The sequence below is a fragment of the Aotus nancymaae genome, unplaced genomic scaffold (assembly GCF_030222135.1).
Source record: "Aotus nancymaae isolate 86718 unplaced genomic scaffold, 86718_ANA_hifiasm-v0.15.2.pri h1tg000072l, whole genome shotgun sequence".
NCBI lineage: Eukaryota > Metazoa > Chordata > Mammalia > Primates > Aotidae > Aotus > Aotus nancymaae.
Window position 1 is genome coordinate 17182266 of NW_026988487.1, and position 23619 is coordinate 17205884.

Consider the following 23619-nt stretch of genomic DNA (forward strand, 5'->3'; position numbering starts at 1 on the left):
TTTTAAGGTCTAAGGAAGAGTGTTTTGTAAAGATCCTCATCATGGCTAAGCACTTGTTAATTTTCATTTTAGGTAACAAGTCGATGGATTCCTCTCATAAATGAAAGAACAGACAAAGACAGCAGGTATTTTTTCCTCTCTCAAACTTTTTATATTGAAAGTTTAAAGCTTGCAGAAAAGGTTCAAGAAATAGTACATTGAACCTCCCTAAATCCTTCACTTAAATCCACTAGTTAACAATTTGCCACATTTGCTTTATCTATCAGTTTTTCTGTCTGTTCATACACATACCCAGATACCTTTTTTGGGGGGACTCACTTGAGGGAGCAGAAATACTTGAGAGCAAAGCAGGAAACAGAACTCTGATATCATAATGATTCACAACTTCAGACAGATTATTTTGGTCATAAATTTTACATTTCACTTTCTCAAACTGCTGCTTGAAAAATGTTTTATTTATTTATTTTTTTATTCTTTTTTTTTGAGACAGAGTCTTGCTCTGTCACCCAGGCTGGAGTGTAGTGGCACAATCTTGGCTCCTTGCAGCCTCTGCCTCCTGGATTAAGCAATTCTCATGCCTCAGCCTCCTGAGTAGCTGGGACTAAAGGCACATAACATCACGCCTGACTAATTTTTGTATTTTTTAGTAGAGAGGGTTTCACATGTTAGTCAGTCTGGTCTCGAACTCCTGACCTCAAGTGATCCGCTCACCTGGGCCTCCCAAAGTGCTGGGATTACAGGCATGAGCTACTGTCCACAGCCTGAATCTTTTTAAATAGGAAAATCAGACTAATACCTATGTAGTGTACACATTTGGTTCTTTACCCAATTTTTTAGTTGGACATTCTCTTTTAGGTGGACATTAATTAGAGTTTCACCTTGAAACTCTTAAGATCTGGTCCTAAACATATGATTATGATCATTAACCCTGTGTCTTACATATTTTGGAAGGGAGACTGAGATGGCATTATATGTACTGTGAGCAGTGCTGTGGCATTGTATGGCTTCTCTCTTATCATGGTTTTAACTCTCTGATGACTTGACAAGTTGGAAAGAAAAGAGTGTCCCTTTAGAGCTATGCTGTCCAATGCAGTAGCCTCTCATCAGTTTGGTGATTTAACTAAATTAATGAAAATTAATAAAACTAAAGCTTGTTCCTCGAATTCACTTAGCCACATTTCAGCTGCTCAGTAGCCACATGTGACTAGTGGCTACAGTCATGGAGAGTAGAGATAAAGAGCATTTTCATCATCATAGAATGTTGTATTGGACAGGGTTGCCTTAGAGGATCTAATACCCATATGCTCCTAATATCTGCTTTTCTTGCTCTTGCTTGAGCCATTTCTAGGAGGTAATCTTTAAGAGAGGGCAGTTTTGCTAAGATCTGTCAAGCACCAGCTTGGACCACTGAATTTAAAAATTTTGGCTTTACCATGACAGCTTCCTAAAATGCTGTGCCTCTTTGGTGGCCTTTTTGTACCATTTGGAAGTGTCTTTTGACACTGAAGATCTGATTTAGGGTTCTCAGGTGTGACTGTGATCCAGTCATATGTGAGCCTATCCCTGGACTTTTATTTTTCCCTTCCTGAATGACAGGAGTCTGTGTATTTTTCTTTTTTCTTTCCTTTTTTTTCATTTCTTTTTTGAGACAGGGTGTGGCTCTGTCACCCATGCTGGAGTGCAGTCTTGGCTCATTGCAACCTCTGCCTCCCTGGCTAAAGCCATCCTCCTGCTTCAACCTCCTGAGTAGCTGGGACTACAGGTGTGTACCACCATGCCCAACTAATTTTTTTTACCTTTTGAGTTGGAGTCTCACTGCGTTGCTCAGGCTGGAGTTCAGTGGTGTGATCTCAGCTCACTGCAACCTCTACCTCCTGGGTTCAAGTAATTCTCCTGCCTCAACCTCCCAAGTAGCTGGGACTATAGATGCATGCCACCACACCTGGCTGATTTTTTTGTATTTTAAGTAGAGACAGTGTTTCACCATGTTGGCCAGGCTGGTCTCGAACTCTTAACCTCAAACGATCTGCCTGCCTCAGCCTCCCAAAGTGCTGGGGTTACAGATGTGAGCCACCGCCCCTGGCCTAATTTTTGTACTTTTTGTAGAGATGAGGTTTCGCCATGTTGCCCAGGCTGGTCTCAAATTTCTGCGCTCAAGCAATCTGCCTGCCTCAACCTCTTAGAGTGCTGGGATTACAGGCATGAGCCACCGCTTCCAGCCTTACTTATTTTTCTTGTTACTGACTTTTCCCAGGGTGATATATTTTTTATTATCTGAACATTACACTTTCCAGTACCTTCTCACTGGGCCTCATACCTTCAGTTCATATTTGTTACAACTATATTCTTCCTTAGGACTTTGTTGGACCATTTTCACAGTGGTTCTTAATCAGGAATGCTCATCACTGTCACCTGAGGCACTTTCAAAACAATATAGATGCCTTTGTCTTACCCCTGGAATTTTAGAATCAGTATGTTTGGAGTCGGGCTTAGGGGTGTGTGCATGTGTGTGTGTATGCAGCCTCCAACTCCCAACTCCTGGGCTAAAGTGATCCTCTTGCCTCAGCCTCCTAAGTAGCTGGGACTACATGTGTGTGCCACCACACCTGCCTAATTTTGAAAAAACTTTTGTAGAGACAGGATCTCACTATGTTTTCTAGGATAGTCTTGAGCTCCTGGCCTCAAACGATCCTTCCGCCTTGGCCTCCCAAAGTGCTGAAATTACAGGAGTGAGCCACTGTACCGGGCAGATATATATATAGATATAGATATAGATATATGTATCTGTGCTCCATAGATTACTCTGTGCACACCTTTGGTTACAAACCACTATATTTTTGGAAACCCTCCTGGTTCTGTTAGGAATTTATATTTGGTCTATATGGTGGGTCAGTTTTTTCAAGCATAATGGCACATGAAAGTTTAGATAAGCTAAATGCTTTCAAGTGTTTCTGTTGCAGTCTAGAGTTCCAGCAGGATGATTTGCTTTTCCTCCAAGCTCTCCCACAGGATTCACAACAGTTTACCACTAGGTTGGTCCTACTTGATATCCCCATTAAGATTTTTCCCCATAGACTTCTCAGATTTAATCTGTCTAAAGCAAAATCTTTAATTCCCTGCCTACTTCCTGCTAAAAACAGAAACAAAAAATCCTTCTCAATCTTCTCTATCTTCTGAGATCGACTTTTTTTTTCCCCCCCAGCCAAAATCTATGTATTTTTCTTGATTTCTGCTTTTCCCTAATTTTTGTACTTTTTGTAGAGATGAGGTTTCGCCACGTTGCCTAGGCCGGTCTCAAATATCTGAGCTCAAGCATTCTGCCTGCCTTGGCCTCCCAGAGTGCTGGGATTACAGGCATGAGCCACTGCTCCTGACCTTACTTATTTTTCCACATCTAAACTATCAGCTGTTTCTGTCAGTTGTACTTATAAAATATATCTGAAATTTGAATATTTCCTTTTCATCTTCACTGTCACTGCTCTAATCCAAGTTACTATTATATTTTTAAAAATTTAGGCCAGGCACAGTGACTCACACCTGTAATCCCAGCACTGTGAGAGGCCAAGGTGGGCGGATCACGAGGTCAGGAGTTCAAGACCAGCCAGGCCAAGATGTTGAAACCCCGTCTCTACTAAAGATACAAAAATTAGCCGGGTGTGGTGACAGGTGCCTATAATCCCAGTTACTCAGGAGGCTGAGGCAGAGAATTGCTTGAACTCGGGAGGCGGAGGTTTCAGTCAGCCGAGATCACGCCACTGCACTCCAGCCTGGGCAACAGAGCGAGACTCCGTCTCAAAAAAAAGAAGTTAGTGAAAAATCTAACATATACTAAGATACATACCTGTTATCCAGCATCAACAATTAACTCATGGCCAGTCTTGTTTCATCTGTTACCCCTCCCACTGAGATCATTTTGAAGCAAATGGAGACATTATATCGTGCTGTAAATATGTCATTATTTAGTTCTAAAAATCACTGCATTTAAAAATGTCACCCCCCTACTTAGAACCATTCAATGGCTTCCCATTTTACGCTAACAATAAAACCTACATTCCTTACTGCAGCTTGTAAGTCCTTATGTGTCTGACCTTTGATCCTCTTTCTAACCCCATTTTATACCTTTTTCTCTTTACTCAGTACTCTGTATCCACTCTGGCATTTTCCTGTTGTTTGGCGCCATCAGGATGTGTTTTCAGTTTTTGGCCTTTGCACATGCTGTTCCTTCGTCCTGGGTCGCTCTTCCCTGACTCTACATGGCAGATTTCGTCTTATCCTTCACCCCTTGGCTCAAATGTCACCTTCATAGAGGGGGTTTTCCTTAATTATTATACATAAGTAGCTCCTTCTCATTACTCTGTCCCCCTATTTATTTCCTGCAGAGTACTTATTGAATTGGAAATTATTTTATTTGCTTATTGCTCATTTTCTGTTTTTCACCATTGAAATGGTCAGGTTTATAGTTCTGCCCAGGCATGGTAGCTCATGCCTGTAATCCCAACACTTTGGGAGGCCAGAAGTTTAAGAGTAGCCTAGACAATATAGCTAGACCCTTCTCTACAAAAAAATTTTTTTAAAAAAATGAGCTGGATGTGGTGGCTCGTGCCTAGAATCCTAGCTACTACCAAGGCTAGGGCAAGTGGATCACTTGAGCACAGGAGTTTGAGGTTGCAGTGAGCTGTGATCCTGCCACTGCACCCCAGCCTGGACAGCAGAGCTAGACCCTGTCTCAAGAAAACAAAAAACAAAACAGAATGGGAAGAGGCCTTCTGTCTCGTGTCCTTAATACTTGGAGCTGTATGTGGCTTATAATATGTGCTCAATAGATAACATGTTGAATAAATACATGCTATCTAGAGGGCTTGGTGTGACTGTAGAGGAAAGTTCATGTTGAAGAGAGTAAATAAAAGCTTTTTGGTTAGAATGGGTTATGACGTAAATTAAAATATAAATCTAATGTCTTTTGCCTTCCTTATTACAATGTACCCTGTTAATTTTAGGCTGCCTTTAATATTGGTTGGGAACAAATCTGATCTGGTGGAATATAGTAGTATGGAGACCATCCTTCCTATTATGAACCAGTATACAGAAATAGAAACCTGTGTGGAGGTATGCCTCATAATTTGATTTAAAAATTTATTTTTGATGAATTCTTACTAAATTGAGGTTCTGAATAGGAGGGGGGACAACATGGGATGGAATAAATTTCCTGCTCTTTGTGAAGTCATGTAACCAAATAAAACAGAGAACTTGGAGTTGGCCTCTGAGCTCTTTCTAGACATTCATATTGTTAGGTCCTCAATGAAAGATGCATTTTTCATTTTTTTCAAGGAATCCTACTTTTGCCTTATGTTAATAGTTTAAAAATTGTTTTTAACTCTCATAATTGATTTCATAGTGTAAAATGTTAATTTTTTTTTTCAGTGTTCAGCGAAGAACCTGAAGAATATATCAGAGCTCTTTTATTATGCACAGAAAGCTGTTCTTCATCCTACAGGGCCCCTGTACTGCCCAGAGGAGAAGGAGGTAACAGCAGCTATTTTACACAATGATTGGACCACTTTATGTTCCCACCAGCAGTGTATGAAGGTTCCAGTTTCTCCACATCTTTGCCACATTTGTTATTTTACCTTTTTTTAAGTTTATTATAGCCATCCTAGTAGATGTGGTTGGTATCTCATTGTTTTGATTTGCATTTCCCTGATGGCTAATGATGTTGTATAATTTTTCATGTGCTAATTGACCATCTTCTTTGGAGAAATGTCTTTCGCCTTTTCAAAGTTCTTTCCCATTTTTGTTTTAAAGAGACAAGGTCTCACTGTCATCCAGGTTGAAGTACAGTGGCATTATCATGGCTCACTATAGCCTCAATCTCCTAGACCCAAGCAGTCTTCCCACTCAGCATCCTGAGTAGCTGGGACTACAGGTGCATGCCACCACATTGCAGCTAAATTTTTAATTTTTTTGTAGAGATGAGGTCTCACTGAGTTGCCCAAGGTGTTCTTGAACTTCTAGCCTCAAGCAGTCCTCCTGTCCCAGCTTCCTGAGTAGCTGCCTTTGCCCATTTTTCAGTTTGGTTGTCTTTTTTTTTTTTTCATTAGATTTTTCCTTTAAGAAGCGGAGGCCGAGTACAGTGGCTCATGCCTATAATCCCAGCACTTTGGGAGGCTGAGGTAGGGGGATCACTTAAGGCCAGGAGTTCAAGACCAGCCTGGCCAACATGGCAAAACCCTGTCTCCACTAAAAATACAAAAATTAGCTGGGCATAGTGGCACACACCTGTAATCCCAGCTACTTGGAGGGCTGAGGCACGAGAATCACTTGAATCTGAAAAGTGGAGGTTGCAGTGACCTGAGATTTCACCACCACACTCCAGCCTGGGCTATGGATTGAGACTCTGTCTCAAAAAAAAAAAAAAAAAAGAAAAAGAAACAGGTCCTTGCTATATTGCCCAGGCTGGTCTCGAACTCCTGGCCTCAAGTGATCCTCCTGCCTCAGTCTCCTGAGTTACAGGAGTCTGGGATAACAAATGTGAGCCACCACACACAGCTTGAGGCGGTTGTTTTGGTTTATCAGGAGAGGTATTGTTTTTAAGAATAAAGAGTTGGCAGATATCTTTCAGGAAAAGCTTATAGTATAAGTGAGTGGTGAGCAAACTGACTCATAGGCCATATTTGGCCTACCACCTGTTTTCACACAGTCTGTATGCTAAGGAAACATTTTATATTTTTAATCATTCATTCATTCCTGTTGCCCAGGTTGGAGTGCAGTGGTGCAATCTCAGCTCATTGGGTTCAACCGATTCTCCTGCCTCAGCATCTGAAGTAGCTGGAACTACAGGCATGTGCCACTACGTCCGGCTGATTTTTGTACTTTTGGTAGAGATGGAGTTTCATCATGTTGGCCAGGCTAGTCTTGAACTCCTGATCTCAGGTGATCTGCCTGCCTTGGCCTCCCAAAGTGCTGGGATTACAGGTGTGAGCCATCATGCCTGGCCATGTGTTTTTAAATGATTGAAAAAAATAAAAAATAATATTTTGTGATAGGTGAAAATTATATTACATTCAAATCTTATCATTTCATAAAGATAAAGTTTTATTGTAACATAGCCATACTCATTCTTTTTTTTTTTTTTTTTGGAGACGGAGTTTCGCTCTTGTTGCCCAGGCTGGAATACAAAGACACTATCTCAGCTTACCACAACCTCCATCTCCCAGGTTCAAGCGCTTCTCCTGCCTCAGCCTCCTGAGTAGCTGGAATTACAGTCATGCACCACCATGCCTGGCTAAGTTTTTTGTATTTTTAGTAGAGATGAAGTTTCTCCATGTTCGTTAGGCTGGTCTTAAACTCCCAACCTCAGGTGATCTGCCTGCCTTGGCCTCCCAAAGTGCTGGGATTACAGGCGTGAGCCACCGCACCCAGCCACCATGCTCATTCTTTTATGTTACCTGTTGGCTGTTGGCATGCTACAAAGGCAGAGTTTAGTAGTTTCACTAGAGCTTATATGTGCTACTCTCATCTCTTTCAAGGATGCTGAGTGTACTACTAATTCACTGACACACTTGACAGCATTTCAAATACTATGTATATCACCTTACCATGACCTTTTATTTATATTCACTGCATACCCATCATGCCAAAACATGAAAAGAAAAAAGTGGATTTTTAGCTAGGAAAGCAGATAAATTTTCCAGGCTCAAATTACAGCTCCAGCATCATTTTTTTAGACGTTGATGCAAATGCAAAGGAAATTTCCATATTTCATAATCCATTTAACTATGGAGTTGTGTTTCCATTAACCTTCAATTGGAATTGATTAATCCGCAGTGTAATGACATGCTAAAAGGCAAACATCAAGAAAAGAATCAAATATAATTTTATAAATACCTTGTGCTCTATTAAAATCATAGGTTTGTGGATATGTACCAGTATTGGCAGTATATATTTGCACAAAAAGACACTTTCAAGGATGGGATGTGTAAAATCTCATTACGGATCAGAATATAAACATTTGCAATTAATTACAGCATTAACATAAAAACATTTGCAATTTTCCTGGTGGACAACACTAACTTTGAACCCCAACAAAGCAAATTTCCTTTGCTGAGTACAGTTTTGCAATACAGATTTGTTAATAAGACGAAGGAAATTCCTTTTCCTTCCAAAAGGAATTTCCTTCTTCTTATTAACAAATCTGTATTGCAAAACTGTACTCAGCTATATCTTGAGTTTTGTCAATAAAAGCTTTGTGGAAGTTTGATTTCTTTCTTACCTGTAAGTACCTACATGACATGCTTGATTTTGCCTGTTGGCCCCAAAGCCTAAAATATTTGCAATGTGGCCCTTTGCAGAAAAAATGCCAACTCCTGGTATAAATAATTAATTTGAGTTATCCCTTACTCTGATACTAGTTTACTCTTATTGCTGGTTTACTTTTCCTTAGTTAGGATTCTTCTTTCTAATTTACTCTTAATCCACTGTTTCCCAAACTTGCCTCATTATAATTGTCACTGGGTGTTACTGGTTAAAAATATAGATTCTATGCTGATTTAGCTAGCTGTTGTATTTTATGATCAAGGAAATTTGGGAAACAGTCTTAATACTATGGGAACTGTTATAGGGGTTTACCTCTGAGGCCTTAGCCTAGCAGTGTATGAAATCCCCTCTATTAGTTTGTTCTCAATTTTTTAATAGCTACTTTGTTCTTAGGCCTATTATTAGTTCTGCTAATCTGTTAATCCCTCATCCCTTCCCCCATCCCACAAGAATAAAATATCTACCACTATCTGTTACTCAGTTCTTAGGTGGACCCGCATGAGAGGTAAAATTTCAATAGAGCTTATATGTACTACTCTCCTCTCTTTTCACTACTACTGAGTGCACTAATAATCGCACTGACACACTTGACAGCATTTCAAGTACTATGTATATCACCGTACCATGACCTTTTATTTATATTCACCACATACCCATCATGCCAAAACATGAAAAGAAAAAAAATGGATTTTCCACCACACCTGGCTAGTTTTTGTATTTTTAGTAAAGACAGTTTCCCCATGTTGGCCAGGCTGGTCTCGAACTCCTGACCTCAGGTGATCTGCACTCCTCAGCCTCCCATTGCTGGGATTACAGGTGTGAGCCACCATGCCCAGCCTCAAATGCTTTCTAAATGTTTGACTTCTTTCTCTCATTTCTTTCTAATCTCTTTGTATCTTAAGTTTGATCGTTTTCTCACTATATCAGATTACTCTTCCAGAGACCTCATTTAAATCAAGAAAAGAAGAGGTTATCTGTGTATGTTCGGAAGATAGTTATTTTCTTTCCTATTTTTTAAAGAATTTCTTTTCTGCATTTGAGTTTAGTAGCATGATCAAAGCTGTCATCATTACCATTTTGTAAGTTAATATGTTTATATTTCCTCACCTTGACATCTCATCTCTCTCATCTAGGTAGAACTGTAAGAGATCTATCTCCAAGCTTAGACAAAGTTTAAAGATCTCCTTGAAGTTTTATTATCAAAATTGTGCAGTGATTACCCTATAGTGTTTATACAGTGTAGAAGTATGTGGGCCTTATTTTAAAATAGTCACATATTCTATCCATGATGAATCATAAAACAAAAATTAAGGAAATTGTCAAAATATATTTCCAGCAGCATTAGTCATAAAAGTTTTAGAGTCACAAAAGGCAAAGTTCTTTTTTTCTTTTCTTTTTCTTCAATCGTACAACAAAATATTTTTAAAGTATGAATAATTCTTATACTAGGAAGTTAGTAAATTTTTTTTACACTTATTAACCAGTGATATTTTGCCACTTGTTTATGAATAACTATATTTCCCAGCTTTAACATACAACAGATCTCATTCTGCTACCAGATGGCTGATGATCAGAAATCATAAGTTGGGGGGAATGTCCTTAGTAGTTTTCAGATTCTCTGTGGAATGAGGGAAGATATACATAAAAAAATGGCTTTTTCTGAATTCTAGTACTTGAGTTTTAGTTGAAAAAACAATTTTTTTTTTTAATGTGACTAGAATGAATCCCTCCTAAAGAATAACTTCTCTTCTGCCTCTTGTTAGAGGATTTATTGTAATAAGGGGAGAGCTTAACCATTCCAGATATCAGTCTCAGCAAATATTGCCTCATTTACTTAAAAAGGCTTGCATATAAAAGTAAATGGCTTTGCTTTAGTTCATTTTTTCATGTTGGTTGTATTTGATATTATGTAGAAACAGTCAGAATTATTCTCAGCATTGTTTATGAAAATCATGGTTTAAATCCTATTTTAATTAAAACAATTATTTCTTTTTTCCATGGTTTACAGATGAAACCAGCCTGTATAAAAGCCCTTACTCGTATATTTAAAATATCTGATCAAGATAATGATGGTACTCTCAATGATGCTGAACTCAACTTCTTTCAGGTAATGGTCCTTTATTTCAGACATTTGCATATCTTTTATTTTTGCTGATAAAAGCTATAAAAATATATTAGCTTAAACAATGAGAATAATGTGTTATAAACATAAGTCTCTTTCACATAAAACTATCTTTCACATCTACCTATATAAGCCTTTATTTAGGCTGTAAAACTCTCTTATGCCCAGGAATTGAGGGGATTTTGATAACCTCATTTCATGATATAAAGTGGATGTGTTAAGGATGACTTGAAGTCTGAACTCTGAATCATTTTGCTTTCTTTGTTTTGAATAACAAAGCTACACAAAGAGCCCTGTGTTTTAGAAACAGGATGGAAGGAATTGGGAATGTTTCTTTGTCTCTAAGTATGACATGTTTTACTTAAATAATACAAAGTGGAGACCATTCCTAATGTAGAATGTTTCTTTGGTTGCAACTCTTGATTGCTTTGTAGATTATCATTTTATATTATTCGTGGTTTTAATGCTGGTTTGTTTTAAAATATATTTTTATGTTTTTTGCTAGAGGATTTGTTTCAACACTCCGTTAGCTCCTCAAGCTCTGGAAGATGTCAAGAATGTAGTCAGAAAACATATAAGCGATGGTGTAGCTGACAGTGGGTTGACTCTGAAAGGTGGGTGGATGGTATTTTTCCCCCTTTTGAAACCTAATATTTTCAAAATTTGGCAAAAGTTAAAGGTTTTTATTGCATTATTTATACTTTAAGGAAATGTTACTATTTAATAGTATGCCTAAAGTCTGATTTGGGTATTTAAGAGTTGGAAGGGACAGGCCATTGTTGGGGATTATCATCTTGACTGCCGGTGTAAATTAGAGATAGGGAAATTGGTTAGATCTCAAGGATACAGAGGTCCACCTGAGGGAAAGAGATATCTGGAACAAACAAATATATCTTAAAATTCTTCCTACTCATAAGCAACCTTTAAATAGTCATTATTTTTAGGGAATTTTATCTATGAGTCAAATTAACCAGCTAGAATGTTCCTTGGAGAATATATTATAGAGGCACAGTGAAGTTAATGAAATTCAAAACCAGAATTTTCCATTACAAAAATAAGCTCAAAGATCTGTAAAACACTAGTCTCGTATAACTTTGTGCATGTCAGTATATTTCTTGAGATGTAATGTTAGTCATTTCCTCCAGTGCTCTCTCTTACTGAGCTGGGTGTATATGTGAAACTACTCAGAAATCATCTCTGTTTCATTGAGATACTTGTGAATTTTGTTTTGCTTTGAGCTTTACTACACAAAACTAGCATCCATATGTTCATGAATCAAGTTCTTGCCATTATATTACATGCTTTTCTCCTATGTGACTCTGTATCCTTTATTTACTAATTTACTTTATTTCAGGTTTTCTCTTTTTACACACACTTTTTATCCAGAGAGGGAGACACGAAACTACTTGGACTGTGCTTCGACGATTTGGTTATGATGATGATCTGGATTTGACACCTGAATATTTGTTCCCCCTGTATGTACCTTTGGTTTTTTCTTTTTTTAAATTTTTTATTGAGACACGGTCTCACGATGTTGCCCAGGCTGGTCTTGAACTCTTGGGTTCAAGCAATCCTCCCACCTCAGCCTCCCAAATTGCTGTGATTACAGACATTGAGCCATGCCCAGTCACCTTTGGTCTTTTAATTGATTTTACTTGCCAAATATTTTTAAGGCTTATTCAGCACATGGGGAGGTGGGCCTCAGGCTGCTTGGGGATATTTTGGAATTATAGTAGAGACTTATAGCAGGATTCCTCAACCTCTGCACTATTGACATTTTGGACCAGACAGCTTTTTATTGTGGGTGTCCTATGCAGTATAGGATGTTTACCACATCAGTTGATGTCAGTGACACCTCCAGTTGTGACAACCAAAACTGTTCAGAAATTGCCAAATGTGCCCTCTGAAGCAAAATCATCCCCAGTTGAGAACCACTGATTCCCTCATGGCTCAAACTTTTCCTCTTCTTGGAAGACTACAAGTACCTTTTTTGGTTCATTTTGCTGAGGAAGGGAAAAATAAGATGCTAGATAAATTTGTTTTGGGAGTCAAGGCATCTCAGAAATATGTTGGTTAACGTTTTTCTTAAAATGTTCTTCTCCCTTAGTTTTATAGCCTGTTCTTAGCTTAAGTTGAAGTAGGTATTTTCTTAAATGACTGGTCTATTTGTGGTTTTTTTTTATTTAGAGACAAGGTCTCACTTTGGCTAGCTCACTAAAACCTCGAATCTATGGTTCAAGCAATCCTCCCACCTGAGCTTCCCAAATATCTGGGACTATAGGTGTGCACCACCGTGCCTGGCTTTTATTTATTTGTTTGTTTGTTTGTTTATTTTCTTTCTCACTCTCTTTCCTCCCTCCCTTCCTCCCTCACTCCCTCCCTTCCTCCCTCCCTCCCTTCCTTCCTTCCTTTTTTTTGGTAGAAAAGGGGGTCTCACTATGTTTCCTAGGCTGATCTTGAACTCTGGCCTTAAATGATCCTCTTGCCTCAGTCTCCCAAGGTGCTGGGATTACAGGCATGAGCCACCACACCTGGCTGGTTATTTTCCTTTGATAATTCTGTGTTTACATTCTATTTGTTTACAGATGGACCCAGTGCCATCTCCAAACAAGACTGCCTTGTTGTAGGATCCCTCTTCTATACCCCAGGGAAGCGAGCTGCTCAGGGATGGTGACTTCCTGGGATCTGGCCTCAGAGTCTTTAATCATTCTTCTTCACTTTTTCTTTGGCACATTATCTTTATGGTGCTCTTTTATTTTAGCATAGCACCTCCAGCTAGCTATGTAATGATTCAGAAAGACTGTTGTTTTTTACTTCTCCATTATTGAGGAAGCGAAGTTTTTTCTAATTAAATTCCTAGTCCATTAATCAGTTCTAAATTGAAACTTCCTTTGACTAAGTTACTAAATCTTGACTCAAGTTAATTTCCTAGATTTTTCAATAAATACATACTGATGAATGAATTTGTTTTAGGACTCTCTCATTAAGTTTTCTGTGTCATTTACGTGAATAGATAAATTCTATGGGAGGTTGCTTATTGCTTTCTTAAGTATCACAGTTAGGAAATTCCATGTCTTATGGCATTGTGGCTTACACTAATCATCTCTTTCAGTTTTTTTTTAAATCCTCTTTGCCTTTAATATTCTGCAAAATAGTTCCCTGGAGCTACTACATGAATCTCTCTATCCTTATGAAACCCTCTGCCTCTATCCTTCACATTGCTACTAGATTAGTGGATAAATAAATAAAAATTTGGCTCTGTCACTTCCCTTCAAGACAGGATAAAACCCAAGCTGCTGCGTTTTTTTTATTTTTAAGACTCAGTCTTGCACTTGCCCACCAGGCTGGAGTGCAGTGGCGTGATCTCGGCTCACTGCAACTTCCCGGGTTCAAGCGATTCTCCTGCCTCAGCCTCCTGAATAGCTGGGATTACAGGCACCTGCCACCACGCCTGGCTAATTTTTGTATTTTTAGTAGAGATGGGGTTTCACCATGTTGGCCAGGCTGGTCTTGAACTCCTGACTTCAGGTGATTCGCCCGCCTCAACCTCCCAAAGTGCTGGGATTACAGGTGTGAGCCACCATGCCCGGCCTTTTTTTTTTTTTTTTTCTTTTTTTGAGACAAGATCTTGCCTTGTCTGTCATTCAGGCTAGAATGCAATGATGTGACATGATCGCAGCTTACTGCACCCTCAGCCTCCTGGGCTCAAGCAACTATTCCACTTCAGCCTGCCAAGTAGCTGGGACTACAGGCATATGGCCACCATTCAGATAATTTTTAAATTTTTTGTAGAGAGGGAGGCTCCCTGTGTTGCCCAGGCTGGTTTCTAACTCCCAGGCTCAAGAAATCCTCCTGCCTCGACCTCCTAAAATGCTGGGATTACAAGTGTTAGCCATCACACCCGGTGTAAAAGCCAAGCTTCTTAACATGGTTTAGGGTCATTCATGATCTGTTCTGTTCATGTACACTTCCTGCCTTCATTCTGGAAGTCAGTACCAAAGTATTTGTAGTCCACCAAGCAAATGTTGTTTTCTACACCAGGCTTTTGCCCATGCTATTTTCACCTCTTTCCCTCTTGCCCCAACCTAATTAATGCCTCATCCTTCAAGTCTTAATTCAGGTGACAGTATTTCTCAGCAGCATCGTTGAGGTTTTTCCAGTCCCCAGGACAGAGATGTTCCCTTTTATGTGACTCCCTAGCATCCTTGGCTTATACATACTTAGCGCCTGCCTCATTCTGTTGAATTGTCTTTGTGATCCACCTCCCACTTGTTTGTGGTTCCTTAGAAGTGGGGAGCCTGGCTTGTTTTTGCCTCCCTAGTACCTAGCTCAGTACATTTTTTTTTTTTAATGGAGTGTCACTCTGTCACCCAGGCTGGAGTGCAGTGACGTGATCTTGGCTCACTGCAACCTCCATCTCCTGGGTTCAAGCAGTTCTCCTGCCTCAGACTCCCAAGTAGCTGGGATTACAGGTGCATGCCACCACATCCCCAGCTAATTTTTGTATTTTAAGTAGAGATAGGGTTTCACCATGTTGGCCAGACTGGTCTTGAACTCCTGATCTCAAATGATCCACCCACCACGGCCTCCCAAAGTGCTGGGATTACAGGCATGAGCCACCACGCCTGGCCAGTACATTTGTTTTTTGCTTGTTTGTTTGAGACAGGGTCTTACTGTGTTCACCCAGGCTGGAGTACAGTGGCGCAAACACAGCTCACTGCATCCTTAACCTCCTGGGCTTAACCTATCCTCTGCCTCAGCCTCCCCAGTAGCTGGGACTACAGGTGTGTGCCACCATGCCTGGCTAATTTTTAAATTTTTTTGTAGGGCCGGGCACAGTGGCTCACACCTGTGATCCCAGCACTTTGGGAGGCCGAGGCGGGCTGATCATGAGGTCAGGAGATCGAGACCATCCTGGCCAACATGGTGAAACCCTGTCTCTACTAAAAATACAAAAATATTAGATGGGCATGGTGGCACATGCCTGTAGTCTCAGCTACTTCAGGAGGCTGAGGCAGGAGAATTACTTGAACCTAGGAGGTGGAGATTGCAGTGAGCCAAGATTGTGCCATTGCACTACAGCCTGGGTGCCAGTGCAAGACTGTCTCAAAAAAAAAAAAAATTTTTTTTTTTTTTGTAGAGATGGATTTCGCTTTGTTACCGAGGCTGGTCTTGAATTCTTGAGCTCAAGTGATCCTCCTGCCTCAGCCTCCCAAAGTGCTGAGATTACTGGCGTGAGTCACCATGCCCAGCACTCAATGCATTTGGTTAATGTTTATTTTATTTTTTTTAGGAGCGAAAGGGAGGGAAAGGGAAGGGCGAGAGAAAGGGAAGGGGTTAATGTTTATTAAACTGAATTTGGGTTGAGTAAAAAAGGTCAAATCAGGTAGAAATAACTTATCTTTACATAATTTTCAAATCATTACAGTATTGGAATTAATATGAAGCTCATAAGTATGACTTAAAATTTGTTTGTAGAAAGAACAAACCCATGACAGGTAAATCAATATTATTTGTAAATTTTTTATATTAACTTGTCCTTCTGATATTTAAGAAAATGGGCCCTGTGCAGTGGCTCATTTCTGTAATCCCAACACTTTGGGAGGCCAGGGTGGGTGGATTGCTTGAGCCCAGGAGTTCGAGCCAGCCCGGGCAACATGGTGAGACCCCATCTCTACAAAAAATACAAAAATTAGCCAGACACGGTAGTGTCCCAGCTACTCAAGAAGCTGAGATGGGCAGATCGATTGAGCCCGGGAGGTTGAGATGGCAGTGAGCTATGATCATGCCACTGCACTGTAGCCTGGGTGACAGTGAGACCCTGTCTGAATTTTAACAAGAGAAAAAAAGAAAATGTTTTTATTTTGGAATGAGCATTATTGTGACTTTTCTGAAGAGTGCCAAAATCACTCCAGAGAGTTTCCTTGGGAAAGTCTAAATGATATCAAGTGAAAATATTCTTGTAAAATGGTGTTACTTCACAAAAGACTTGTTGTGATTTTACATTCATTTCTTAAATTTTAAAATTTGATTAATGATTTATTTTACTGTTGAATTTTTTCAACAGGCTAAAAATACCTCCTGATTGCACTACTGAATTAAATCATCATGCATATTTGTTTCTCCAAAGCACCTTTGACAAGCATGATTTGGTAAGCTTTTAGCTGTAATTTTCCATAATGCATAGCAAAATATTTTTCTGTGAATTATGTAACTCTGTTCCCTGAGCTATGAGATGTGTACGTCACATACCAAAAACTGCTTAACCTAAGTTAAATTTGCAAAAATGTTTTCTGCTGTTTACCTTTGTTGTTTTCTCAAGATGAAAATGTCTAATTTCTAATAGACTCGCTTACAGGTTTTCTTATATACATGTGAGGAGTTTTCTTGATAAAATGTAAAATTTCTTTTCATTTGTTAAGTAGTTTTTAAAAGCATAGCTTTACTACATTAGGGGGCTTTTGTGTTGGGAATTATTCTCTTAGATATCCAAACATTGTGTATCTTTGTGTATCTTCAGGATAGAGACTGTGCTTTGTCACCTGATGAGCTTAAAGATTTATTTAAAGTTTTCCCTTACATACCTTGGGGGCCAGATGTGAATAACACAGTTTGTACCAATGAAAGGGGCTGGATCACCTACCAGGGATTCCTTTCCCAGTGGACGTGAGTATAGAGCTCACCTCTTTCCTCTAGAGTTACAAATAGTCTAAAATTATGGCGTATTACATTTGTCACTTTATAAGCTTGTGAGATCTTAGAAAATGCTTCAATCATAATTGCCTCTAAGCAAGATTAGCTGCTGATATCTCTAAGATCAACTATAAATGTTCTGTAAATTGATCAGGAAGGGATTGTTTTCTTTTGGATGATATACAGGGAAAAAGTAGTAAGTCTTATGTGAAAACCAACTGAATTTTAGTACTTTTTTGTTTGATTGAGGGATTTGGAAATGTCATTGCTACTGCACAATTCTTATTCTTTCAGAATATGAGGAGAAGAATATTTTACTTGACACTGAAGACTGTTGTTTTGTTGTTATTGTTTGTTTTTAATGAACTCTTTTTTTTTGAGATGGAGTCTCACTTTGTTGCCCAGGCTGGAGTGCAGTGGCACGGTCTCAGCTTACTGCAACTCCGCTGCCTGCGTTCAAGCCATTCTCCTGCCTCAGCCTCCTGAGTAGCTGGGATTACAGGCAAGTGCCACCACGCCCAGCTAATTTTTTGTATTTTTAATAGAGACAGGGTTTCACCGTGTTGGCCAGGCTGGTCTCGAACTCCTGGCCTCAAGTGATCTGCCCGCCTCAGCCTCCCAAAGTGCTAGGATTACAGGCATGAGCTACCATGCCTGGCCTTTTAGTGAACTCTTAGTAAGATTTTGTGAGGATTTGTCTACAACCTAGTTATAGCATGGTTGATCTTATGCCTAGGGTATTAAGGGAATCTTCCGATCTTGCATGGTGACGTAATTGCTTTAGCCTTAACTTACATTAGGATCTTCTCTTTTTTCAAATATGTAAGAAAGGCTAATTTCAGATACCTTTCAACAATTTTTGCACCTTTGTCACTTTTTCATAAGTGTTTTATTAAGTCTTCACTAGCTAATATTTGAAGATATGTTAACTTTATATTAACTTACAAAGTATATCACACAAAGTATCTCCACTCTTACCTAGATTTTATCAAGCACTCACCACTTATCTTTGTGGTCTTGCTGTTTCTGGGTAGATGGAGTAGAGAGAGGAATTACTCACCATCTTGCATTCTTCTCCCTTTCTTCTCTGCCTTAAGAATGGCAGTGTAGGCCAGGCAATGTGGCTCATACCTATAATCCTAGCACTTTGGGAGGCCAAGGTGGGTGGATCACTTGAGCTCAGGAGTTCGAGACCAGCCTAGGCAACATGGCGAAACCTCGTCTCTACTAAAAAAATACAAAAAATTAGCCAGGCTTGGGGGCATACGTCCTGTAGTCCCAGCTACTTGCAGGGGAAGATGCAGGAAGATCACTTGTACCCAGGGAGTTGAGGCTACAATGAGCCATGTTTGCACCATTGCACTCTAGCCTGGATGACAAAGCGAGATCTTATCTTTTTTGAAAAAAAAAAAAAAAAAAAAAGAATGGCAGTATAGGAAAAACTATGGTTGGGCACGTAGGAAATTAAAGTAGTCTGGACAAAAATTGACTGGGTCTGGTGCATAAAGTTTTTTTATCTGTTGGCTTTTTTTTTTCCCGTAAATATTCTTTTTTAGGAACTTTTCACATTTTAAACTCTTCTCTTTCATAGGCTAACGACTTATTTAGATGTACAGCGGTGCCTGGAGTATTTGGGCTATCTAGGCTATTCGATATTGACTGAGCAAGAGTCTCAAGCTTCAGCTATTACAGGTAAGTATCTAGATATATTCAGCTCATGATTAGAGATATTTTTAAAGACTCCACTTTCAAATGTAACAAAGAGTAAAAATAAACTCATCTTCATTAGTCTTCCATCTACACTCTATTAGTTTTCCTTGTGATCTGGTATTTTCTTCTGTGTTGAGGTGCTTGATTTTATTGTTTATGAAAAAGAAAGAGTAGAGACTGCTTTTTGTCTACTCCCTGGGGATACTCCACTGATGAAAATGAGGAAGAGCTATTACTAGTCGATCTTGCATTTTAATTTTCTTTAAACATTAAAAACAATGCCCGTTAACTGCTTTCTGTATTAATACATCTTTCACAGATCTTGTAATGTAAGCCAGGCATTCTTGCCAAGCAATGTGCACCACTTGAAGTAAACCATAGGTATGGAAATAGCAAGTTAAGGAACTGATCATTTCAAGAGTTTCTTATACCCCAATTGGTACTTCTGTATATCTTAATGTTCAATAATGTGTTACAATATGGATGTTCTATAACTTATTTAACTATCCCATAATATGTATTTTTATTATTTTCAGTTTTTTTCTATTAGCACTAGTATCTCTGGTGAGGTCTGTTGTAGTTCAGTCTTTGGGTATAGCCTAAGGAGGTCTCTTTCCCTCAGGAAGGGATGCCTGCTCTCCTGATGACATAGTATTTTTTCTGGCCTGCCTCTTTTACAGTTTACGTTAGAAAGGCTGGCTAACCCCAAAGTGTGTGTCCCTTTCCCTTTTATGGATCTATCTCCAAGAGAGTGCAGATTTGAAATAGCGTCTTTTAGTTTATAATATGTGACAGTTTATCACAGAAAAAATTAGATGGAATATAATCTTGGCTGTATTCTTAGTAATTTTCATTCCTTTGGAGGACATTTTCCTTATGAAAATATACTAATTTTATGATGAAATAAATGTTTGGTTACTAGAAATTCACATTCCAGTCAACTTTTAGAAATGCATTTTTTCCACTAAGTGGGGCCCTTCTGCATTCTGTGCACTTCATTCATATACAGCTTGACTCTTGTACCATGTGTTTGTTTATAGATCAGATACTTCATAAAAGTGATAAGCGACCAGGGGCAGTGGCTCATGCCTGTAATCCCAGCACTTTGGGAGGCTGAGGTGGCGTATCATGAGGTCAGGAGTTTGAGACCAGCCTGACCAACATGGTGAAACCCCGTCTCTACTAAAAATACAAAAATTAGCCGGGCGTGATGGTGTGCATCTGTAATCCCAGCTACTTAGGAAACTGAGGCAGGAGAATTGCTTGAATCCAGGAGGCGGAGGTTGCAGTTAGCCAAGATTGTGCTATTGCACTCCAGCCTGGGTGACAGAGCGAGACTCTGTCTCAAAAAAAAAAAAAAATGTGAGAAGCAGCAATGCCCTATTTTGCAAAAGGTGAAATGGAGGCTCAGTGAATCTAAGTAGTACATATTTAGTGGGGTTCTTTTTTCCTTTTAGTAACAAGAGATAAAAAGATAGACCTGCAGAAAAAACAAACTCAAAGAAATGTGTTCAGATGTAATGTAATTGGAATGAAAAACTGTGGGAAAAGTGGAGTTCTTCAGGCTCTTCTTGGAAGAAACTTAATGGTGAGAGTTCTCATAAAATTCAATTTTATCCAACAAATTTTTATAGTTACAAGTTTACATAATGTTTTCATAGCCATTGACCTTTTTAGATAATTATTAGAACTCAGTGGCCTACATATATTAGTCAAGTACAGTCTAAATGTAACAATAATCCTGTTGAACTGTCTATATCTTTGTTTTATTGGTATTAGCTATTATTTGTCTTTTTTTAACCACTGTTTAAATGGGCATTAAACGACTGTGGATATGAAGGCACCTAACACAGTCCTTGGCATGAAGTAAACGCACAGTAAATATTTTGAATTGAATATTGATCCTGGGCCTGGTGGCTCACACCTGTAATCCTAGCACTTTGGGAGGCCAAGGCAGGTGGATCACGAGGTCGGGAGTTCAAGACCAGCCCGGCCAAGATGGTGAAACCCCATCTCTACTAAAATACAAAAATTAGTCAGACGTGGTGGTGGGTGCCTATAATCCTAGCTACTTGGGAGGCTGAGGCAGAGAATTGCTTGAACCCAGGAGGTGGAGGTTTCAGTGAGCCGAGATTGCACCATTGCACTCCAGCCTGGGCAAAGAAGCCAGACTACGTCTCAAAAAAAGAATATTGATATCTCGTTCTTACTACTCCCTTGAGTAAGAAGAAGAAGGCTGACATGTCATGTTTCCTTTCTTCTTCTTTTTCTTCTTCTTTTTTTTTTTTTTTTTGAGGCAAAGTCTTGCTCTGTTGCCTAGCCTGGAGTGCAGTGATGTGATCATGGCTCACTGCAGCCTTGACTACCTGGGCTAAAGTGATCCTCCCACCTCAGCCCCCTGAGTAGCTGGGACTGCAGGTGTGAACCACCAGGACTGGCTAATTTTTGTATGTTTAGTAGAGATGGGGTTTCGCCATGTTGCCCAGGCAGGTCTCTAACTCCTGAGCTCAAGTGATCCTCCCACCTTGCCCCCTCCCAAAGTGCTGGGATTACAGGCATGTGCCACCACACCCTCCCAACATATTTCTAGATGAGTATTATTCTAGATCAGACCAAATTATAGTATAAGGAGGATTGCCAGCAGGTGACTCTAGAATATACTTTGAATAATATGGATAGTTTCCTTCCTTTTTAGCTATTGCTTGTACTTTATGCAGAACAAATACACCATCTTTTATTTTAGGTCCTAAGAACTAGGAAACAAAATCAGTATCTCCTCTGTACTGATAAATAGTACACAGTGTAGGGAAGAATGCCCTTTTATTTATTTATAACACACACATATACACAGAGGTGTGTATGTGTATTGTTGAAAACTAGTTACTATAGATACTGAGATTTTTGGTTCTGTTTTCAGAGGCAGAAGAAAATTCGTGAAGATCATAAATCCTACTATGCGATTAACACTGTTTATGTATATGGACAAGAGAAATACTTGTTGGTAAGAAATTCTGTGGCATACAAAAATTATTAATTATTGGGTACCTTTTTCTTTAAAAACAAATTGGCTCCAGTTGAATGACTCTATGTAGAACTTGCACATGATTTTTTTTTTTTTAATTTAATGTTTTTTAGAGATGTGGTCTCACTATGTTGCCCTGGCTAGCTCCTGGGCTCAAGGGATCCTCCCACCTCAGCTTCCCAAGTAGCTGGGACTACAGGCATGTGCTACCATGCCAAGCTTGATTTTATTTTTTTCGCCTGGTTTATTCATTAAAATTTTTAAGTCTTTTGATTTATGTGATGATTACACAGGTATAGATATAAGTAAAAATTCATCTGTTGGTGCACTTAATTGTATATTAGCTACACCACAATAAGAAAGTTGAAAAAAATGAGCCTGGCCTGGTGGCTTATGCCTGTAATCCCAGCACTTTGGGAGGCTGAGGCAGGTGGATCACCTGAGGTCAAGAGTTCAAGACCAGCTTGGCCAATATAGTGAAACCCCATCTCTACTAAAAATACAAAAATTAGCCCGGTGTGGTGGCATGTGCCTGTAACCCAAGTACTTGGGAGGCTGAGGCAGGAGAATCGCTTGAACCCACGAGGCGGACATTGCAATGAGCCGAGATCGCGCCACTGCACTTCAGCCTGGGCGTCAAAGCAAGACTCCATCTCAAAAAAAAAAAAAGGCTGGACACAGTGGCTCACACATACAATCCCAGCACTTTGGAAGGCTGAGGCAGGTGGATCATGAGGTCAGGAGTTCGAGACCAGCCTGGCTAACATAGTGAAACCCTGTCTCTACTAAAAATACAAAAATTAGCTGGGCATGCTGGCATGCACCTGTAGTCCCAGCTACCCGGGAGGCTGAGGCAGAAGAATCGCTTGATCCTGGGAGGCAGAGGTTGAGTGAGCTGAGATGGCACCACTGCACTCCAGCCTGGCAACAGAGCAAGACTCCATCTCAAAAAAAAAAAAAAAAAAAACAAAGAAAGAAAGAAAGAAAAATGAACTCCCCTTTTACTTTTTTTTTTTTTTTTAGTTTTACTTTAAGTTCTGGGATACATGTGCAGGTTTGTTGCATATATATGCGTATGCTATGGTGGTTTGCTGCACCAGTCAACCCATCATCTAGGTTTTAAGCTCCATATGCATTAGGTATTTGTTCTAATGCTCTCCTTCCCCTTGCTCCCCAGCCCTGACAGGCCCTTGTATATGATGTTCCCCTCCCTGTGTCCATCATTGTTCAACTCCCACTTATGAGTGAGAACATGCAGTATTTGCTTTTCTGTTCCTGTGTTAGTTTGCTGAGAATGATGGCTTTCAGCTTCATCCATGTCCCTGCAAAGGACACGAACTCATTCTTTTTTATGACTGTATATTTCTATTTTAAAAATATATTTTTTCTGTACTATTGACTAGAAATTAATATGAAAACCATACTAGTGCTCGGTAGTTTATCTATAATCTGAATCAAGTTTATTTAGCAGGGAAGGGAATATTTAACAAATATGTTAGCCCGAAAAATGTGTGGGCTACTCAAGGCACACTGCCCATGGGTTAGCAAGTAGCAATAAAAACAAACAATAAAAAAGTATGAAAGAAGGGCTGAAAAGACACTATGAAATACAGTAGAAAGAGGTTATATGCTCTCTATGGAGCCAGTCAAATTTCACTTTCAATCCTGGCCCACCATTGGTTAGTTACATAAACTCAGACAAGTGGCTTACTTTCTCTAGCCTGAATTTCTTATTGTCAGCTAATATGAGATGCTCCTA

At 39.4% G+C, this 23619-nt stretch overlaps 1 protein-coding gene across 7 annotated transcripts in view; it reads left to right on the plus strand.

Annotated features, from left to right (window-relative positions):
* Positions 1-23619, plus strand: part of RHOT1 (ras homolog family member T1) — a 70879-nt gene that overhangs the window by 25285 nt on the left and 21975 nt on the right. For all 7 annotated transcript variants that reach the window (XR_001106964.3, XM_012449264.2, XM_012449267.2 and 4 more), the window contains exons 6-16: positions 73-125; positions 4998-5106; positions 5422-5523; positions 10322-10420; positions 10941-11049; positions 11790-11910; positions 16503-16587; positions 16956-17101; positions 18720-18820; positions 20296-20426; positions 21756-21839. Coding sequence is in view for 6 of the 7 variants with exons in the window: in XM_012449264.2 (XP_012304687.1) it covers positions 73-125; positions 4998-5106; positions 5422-5523; positions 10322-10420; positions 10941-11049; positions 11790-11910; positions 16503-16587; positions 16956-17101; positions 18720-18820; positions 20296-20426; positions 21756-21839 (1140 nt within the window). In the remaining variant the exon portion in view is untranslated. The remainder of the gene's footprint in view (positions 1-72; positions 126-4997; positions 5107-5421; positions 5524-10321; positions 10421-10940; positions 11050-11789; positions 11911-16502; positions 16588-16955; positions 17102-18719; positions 18821-20295; positions 20427-21755; positions 21840-23619) is intronic.